The 7005-nt window shown below is 47.4% G+C and overlaps 1 protein-coding gene across 1 annotated transcript in view; it reads right to left on the bottom strand.

Annotated features, from left to right (window-relative positions):
* Positions 1-512: 512 nt before the first annotated feature.
* SLC25A48 (solute carrier family 25, member 48) overlaps positions 513-7005 on the bottom strand; it is a gene marked incomplete at its 5' end in the record, with an annotated part of 10168 nt that continues 3675 nt past the window's right edge. Inside the window, 4 exons of the mRNA XM_010148525.1 lie at positions 513-635; positions 3667-3800; positions 4930-5178; positions 6385-6637. Of these exons, the coding sequence (XP_010146827.1) occupies positions 513-635; positions 3667-3800; positions 4930-5178; positions 6385-6637 (759 nt within the window). The remainder of the gene's footprint in view (positions 636-3666; positions 3801-4929; positions 5179-6384; positions 6638-7005) is intronic.

The following is a 7005-nucleotide window of genomic DNA, read 5'->3' as shown; positions in this document are numbered from 1 at the left end:
GTATTTAACTCCTAAAAATGTTTCTGTAATCAGGTATTTTTAATGCTGCTCCTTTATGCAACCCTAGTTTTAAAGAGTAAAACTGTGAGCTGATAGTCAAGACACTTTGAAAGGGCTTAATTTCAGGTCTTTGTGGATGGATCAAAGGAGGAAAGGATACTGTGCAGGGACTTGAGTGAGAATGGCATTTCAAAACTTATAAAGTGTTAGAGAATAGTCTCCTTTCAGGTTTTCTTTTCTGATTCACACTGATCAAAACAATCACAACAATCAGAACGGATTGCAAGGAAATTCTGGGAGATCTGGAATGAAACCAAAATCCATTGGCACATCTATTTTCTGCTCCAGAACCCAGAGAGACAAATTTGAAAAGCATTTGACTATCCAGACGTAGGTAACCACGTAAGTTATCTGACTTTCAGAGGATCTATACAATTGCAACTCCATTTGATTCAAAGATTAATTCTCTAATTTTAATAAAGCTGGAGGGTCTTTGTGCGCTGACCTGGAAGTTAAGGATTGGTCTCAGTTTGGTCTCTTTTCATTGCTTTGAGGGAAAGTTCATAGCCAAGAAACATGGCTGAACTCACTGGGAATCCTCGCACTGTATTGACCGTGATGCCCCTAAAAAAGACCTGTTGGGGATGGAGAAAGGTTAGAGCACAGGAATATACTGACTACTTTAAGAAGAAAACATTGAACGAAGACACGGTGGGATTTGGAAGAACCAAATCTTGGTTTGCTCAGGGGATATGTTCTTACTGCAGGTCTGGGCTGAAGTTTTGCTGGAGAACAGAAATGCAGTGGCAAAAGTCATTGGTTTGGTATCAGTGTGCTCTGTGCTCTCTACGGACCCCACTCTGTATCTGCCAACAAGAGCTACAAGAGGTAGAGGGAAAAAAAATGGCCTCATGCCACTGGTGTAGGGCAGAAAGCAAGAAACTTAGATGGTCTTCCAGTGCTGTCCTACAGTCCCTCCTTCCCTTTGCATACATCAGCATGCAGGGATCATGGACACCCCAGGGTACAAGAAGGAGGCTGTTGCTTTCATGCAGCAAATGCTCTGGGTTTCGGGGCTGGGTCTATGGGTGCAGAAGACATTTGGGAAGTGGAGGAGGAGTGGTGTGGCTGGGAGCCAGCCCGGCTGACGTGGGCACTGTGCCACATGCACTCATTTGCAGGTTTCACCTTTGAGCACAGAAACAATTTCTCAATCAGCAAAAAACTGGACTTATTCTGTACATTGTTGAGAACTAACTCTTGCCACCAGCTCTGGGAAAAATATTTGACAGAAGCTGATATGTTCACACGTGGGTTCCTAAGATTAAGCTTTGGTGCTCATACATATCCCAGTGTTTTCTTTCAATAATCTAATAAATATGAATTTATACAGCCAGACTTCCCCATTCTGCTCAATATATGACTTTTTGAAAAGATGCTGGTACTTACAAGAGCGAAAGACCCTGCGGTTTTTAAGTGCTTGAACAGTAAAGTGCTTTCTGGGAAGTGGAGAGGGGCCGTTGTCGCTCCTGGCATTGGTGTGTCTCCCTTTGAGACCCCCTCCCATGCTACAAGCACTACTGCCTGGTACGCGCAAGGGTGTGCACAAGCCCCTCGCTCTGGGCTGAGCCTATTTACAAAACGATGATTGCAGGGAGTATCGCTGCTGGCCTGTTCCTCACAAAATCACCCCGTTAACCACCCCAGCTAATTGCTCTGATCACTAATCTAAACACCAGAAGTTCAGAGTAGACCTGACAAGAACATCAGCAAAGCAAACCCCCTTCCAGGCTCTGCAAATGCAAAACTCCCGCAACTGCTGTAAGGAAGCATGGAAGGTCCTTCTCCAAGACCAGAAGCCCACAGATTGAAGTGCCCAACCAGTATTTCCCCTCAGATTCTGAGCTCTGCTAAACACAACCGTATCTTGTAACCAACACAGCCAGTGAGTGATGCCGACTTGCATGAGACAGAAACAAAACATCCTCACGCTGTTTACAATAGAGTTTGCAATGTGAAATTGCAACATTGGGGTATTTTGGGTATTACTGGATTTATTGGGGTGTTTTATTTTGCTGGGAAAGATAGAATTTTCTGGGAGGAAATTCAAATTTTTGCAGTAACACAAGAGAGCCAAATTAAATACTAATGAGGATTTATAAAGCAAGCCCAGAGGCATAAACTATTCTCATCAGAATGACCACACCTGACTAAGGAGAAGGAAGAGGGCTATATTTACATTTTTGTGTGTGCCAGGCACTGTGAATGCAGTTCCTTTGTCCCAGAATGAAAACAACTTGTCCTGTGTTGGTCATTTATCAGTTCTGTGCCTCCCAAAATACAAAAACGTTTTCCTATGAGAGAAGGATCCAGTCTTATCATCAGCTATTACTCAATCCTGTTGCCGGCTTTGATCCAGGTGCCAGGCATGATAGCAGACAAACTGCAAGCAGGTAAAAAAACCTCACAGGAAAAAAACTAAGTGCCTGAATTAGTTGTTAATATTCAGGCAGGACAAGGAGGATGAGGGGTGAGGATGAGGATGGAGAGAGAAGGGAAAACCCATAGATATTTCCTTTTCAGCCACTGTTTTAGTGTGGAACTGCATGCCAAGCTGAGTGTGCAGCAGGGGTGCTCACTCTGACCCTCTGAGCATGGTCTTTAGCATCTCTCCTGGTCTCTGTGCTTCATACGTCTGTGCCCTCTGTCACTCAACGGCAAAACACGAACCAGACTGCAGGCTGCTCTGACAGCCAGCGTAACACAGTGCCATATTGGCAAATACTAAAATCACACCAACTTCTGATTTTGCAGGGGGTTTTTTTTTGGGTTGGTTTTCTTTTTTGTAACTTGTCATTTTTCCCTCAGGATGTGAAAATTAACACTTTGGAGCTAAAAGCCCACGTGATGTTTTGTTGACAACTATGGTACAGATTTATTTCAGTATCAAAGGTGTCGCTTCTCATAACCATGTATTGGCACTGCGAGAAAGCTGCAAACCCTGGTTCTCTGCCGTTCACATTTAGCTGAGGCAGTTTGTGGGGAGAACAAACATCTTTTATTGCACTAATAGACAAAGTCAGTAAGGTTTTTTTTCTCATGCAGCCCTTGTTCACATTTGAAATCGAAGCAATTCTCATTTAAGACCATTTTCAATCAACTCTATCTTGGTGCAAAACGAGGGTGGGCAGCACAAAACGCAGCACCGGTTCCACCAAAGCATTGCCCGAGGCAACCAAACACACCTTGGGTGCCAGCACAATCCCCCTGGAATCAGTTCCTCTTGACTGCGGCGTCAATGGGAAACACTTGACGTCAGCATTTTGTCAAAGCTATCACAGAGGCAGGATTTTCTACCTCTAATTTATGATAAGGCAAATCACATCCGCAATTAAATGCACTGACATGAAGTACTATTTTAAGTTAATTACACCAGCCGACCATGATCCCCAGCCATTCATTTTTTCATGGCTGTAAGGCACCTTATTACTCTCACTATTATGATTTAGAAAGAATCTGAACAATAATTACCAACTGGCATTATAACTCAGCAGTAACTGGCTTCAGCTGTCTCTCAACCCTGCAGATAGATTTGTAACAGCCATTGCATTTCCCCATTGAAAATTTAATACATAATACCCAGATTTTACTTCAAACATCACTTACTTTTAATCCCTCGTTCTGGTAGCTCTGCAAGATACAGTCAAGGGTCCCTTTGTACTTGTTTAAATAAACTCCATCTGCCTGAAGTCGACTTTTCACAACATCCATTGGAGTAGCAATCCCCCAGGAAATGACTCCTAGAAAAATGCAGAAGCATTTGAACAATTTCTTCTCTGTGTTTCCTCGGCCGCACGTCAGTGAACCCAGAAATTCATCTCTCATCTACCGCATCATATTCACGGGATTTTCGTTTCAGGTCATTCCCCTGCTCAGGCACAGGAATGGAATTTCTGGGAGCAAAGTTCCCTGTTTCTGGAAGAAGCATGGAGATTTGGGGGGCTACGCTGGTAATAGAGCACAGCTCAGGAGGTGCTCCCCCAGGTGCAAACACATCTTCTGCCAGCAGAAGCTGAAGTCCTCAGGCAATAATATTGAAAAGCAAAGTTTAGGCTGAGAATAAGCAAATAAGAGGTGAGTCCATCTCACACAACCAGGACTAAGCTCCACACAGCTGAGATACATCACCCCTATAAAGGAGCGTCTATTTACCTTGATTAGCCTGCAGCTGAGTGGGATATTTTGCCTCTGAAAAGGTCAGCATGGGAGCAGATGACATGGCCCACTTGGACAGATGAGCTTGTTTGGGCCTATGTGGGTGATGGGGCATAGTAGGTGACACTGCCCAGACGGGCCAGGGCTCTGTTTATTTGCAGGAGAAACTCAGAGGGTGTTTTGTAATCGTTACCTGAGCTAAGGATTGATCTGCATTTAGGGTCTCCAATTTAGAAATGGCCAAGGGGAGGGGGTATAGGGGTGACCTTACAGCTGTTAAGCACTGGGAGGGGACATGTACATGCCAGTCTTACTGGCAGGTGTACACATGGGAAAAAAGATTGATAGCAGTCAACTCCGCTTCCGGTGCGTGCGGGTAGGGTGCACACCCTTCTGGTGGGCAGCCAACAGGTTGAAGTCCGCTTCTGGAGGCATCTTGGCTGCTGGGAGGCATCCAGGGAGATGAAGGCGCTGGCTGTTTTCCTTCTTGCTGACCAACGAAGGTCTGATAACATGACTTCCATAAAGTTTGCCAAGTCATAAAGCACAGCTGTGGTGCCAGGGGACCTGGCCCTGGGGGAGGAAGGTCATTCAGCCCCATCTCCTCTCCTGGTGACCAGGGGGACGCAGTGGCCCCTGAGCAACCCCCGTACATCTGCCCTGGGAACCTTCCTGTCCTTGTTCTGCCAGTGTTGGGGGGAAAAAGGTGCTTACCTGCTATACCCCCTGCCAGCCAGACAGAGGAGGGATTAGGTGAAATGGATCCATCAGGGGCGATCCATCCACAGAAAAACGTGTAGGGGATGAAATAGAAGCAGTACCCAGGAACATCCCTCAGAAGCGTTGCTCCCGCGCCTCGGTATATTCCTGCTATTCCCTCTTTCTGTAGGACTGTCCTAAAGCAGTGAATTGGGCCTCGGTATGCAGGAGATTCAGGAACTGTGGGCTTTAGTTTAATGTTTGCTGCAAAAAAAACCAACCAGATACAACTGTTGTAATAGCTGTATCACTACAGAACTCCCACCACTACCAAACAGACAGAAATCACTGCCATCCGTCGTCTTTTGCTGGGATCAACCTGTAGTGTGGGAAAAAGACTTTAAGAAGGAGGACTTAGGTCTATTTTTTAAAGATATTTAAACACTTCAGGAGAGATTTTTCTTAGATGCATTGCAAGCCCCCCAGTAGGTATGAGGCCAGTGATATTTCCAAATGAGTTTAAGGCTATGTGCCCAATTTTCATAGATTTTAACCACATCTGGTGCCAAGCTGGATCTATGAAGCTGTGACATCCTCAGTCTGACCTTGCTGAAGTAAAGGATTGAGCTGCTTTTGGAAAGGGCGTTGGGTTGCTAACCTGCATGGAGGCTTTAAAAAACGGACATAATACTCTTTCATCAAAGCCATACAAAAATGTCAACACTGCACAGTTAAGCACCGCAGCTGCAATCACGAGAAAGGTGTTTGTGGAACTGCAGGAATCCAAGCTGCTCAGCCCCGAAGCTGCGCCGTCTCTTCCTTTGGCTGTGCGTGTGCGCCGGTGCGGTTTGCTCCCCGCTGGCAGCCTGCCATGAAATTCAGCCGCTGCCTCGAGCCGAAGCAGCTCCTTCTGCCTGCAGGTTCTGGAGAGGTTAGACCTGCCCGCTGCCATCCTGCCAGCACCCCCTCCCGACCCATTTTGCCTGCGCCTGGGTACCTGTAACCCCGTCCCGAATAAGGCAGTGGATTTCACATGTGGCGTAACAGAGAGGGGTTTATGGGCAAGTAGGTGTGAGATGGAGAGTGTGCAGCAGTTGATGGGGAGCTGGCGTTACCGCTGCCAGCTGCGGTGCTGCTGGTGGGATCTCCGGGGGACTCGCTGGTCCTGCCCCTCGGCTGCATGGGGAAGGCAGCTCCCACAGCTCCTGGTCCTGAGCAGACCTGCTCCTTGTTCATTATAGATCCCAATCAGCTGGAAATGCCAGCGGAGAGTTGCTCAGTGTCATTGATAAAAACCCTCCCCTAGAGCAGAGCAGGATGGGCGCATCCTGAGGCTGAAGGAAGCACCTTTAGCTCAGCTGCAATGGCACAGTGCAGCAGAGAGCTGGGCCTTGACGCAAAGTCATCCTAAAGCTCTTGGTAATCACTGAGCACCAGCAGAAAAAGGGAAAAGAAACTCTTGCTTCCTACCTTCAATGTACGGCTGCGTTTGCATCTGTAGCCTTATCTTTACCAGCTCCACGGGAGTGCCGATGCCCACGGAGACGAACCCTGCCACCATGCTGGCCAGAGCCACGTCAGTGAGCCCCGGCGCACGGGACGGGTCTCCGTGGCGGAGCTGGCTGAGGAGCCGTTGCGTGTTGCTGAAGACGCCGAACACCACGGAGCTGTAGACGGCGATGCTGGCCAGCGGGAAGGACATGCCTTTGAAGAAGCCGGCCACCTACCCAGGGAAGGGAGCAGGAGCTAAGAGAGCAAACAGGACTGAGCAGCTTAAAGCCCAACTTGTCTCTGAGGCCAGAAATGCAAATGCAAGTAGCACGTGTCTCCTGGAACCAGCCGCTCACACATGCTGCGCAAATGAAAATGAATTCATACTGCCAAAGGCTTGTGAAGCTTGTGCAGAATACAGGATACGCTGAAAGCACAGGAACCCATGTGAAAGTCCCTCTCACGGCCGGCTTCTTTCCTGGCATCACCAGGGACAGCAAAATACCTCTGGTAGAGCTTTGCCAGCAGGTACAGGCAAAACAGCCACTGTGGATGTAACACCCTGCCCCATGCTGAGACACGGGCAATGTCATTTATCAC

This window comes from Eurypyga helias, unplaced genomic scaffold (genome assembly GCF_000690775.1).
Source record: "Eurypyga helias isolate BGI_N326 unplaced genomic scaffold, ASM69077v1 scaffold15943, whole genome shotgun sequence".
NCBI classification, from domain to species: Eukaryota; Metazoa; Chordata; class Aves; order Eurypygiformes; family Eurypygidae; genus Eurypyga; species Eurypyga helias.
Note: the sequence above shows the minus strand (reverse complement) of the source record. Positions and strands in the feature narration are given on the sequence as shown.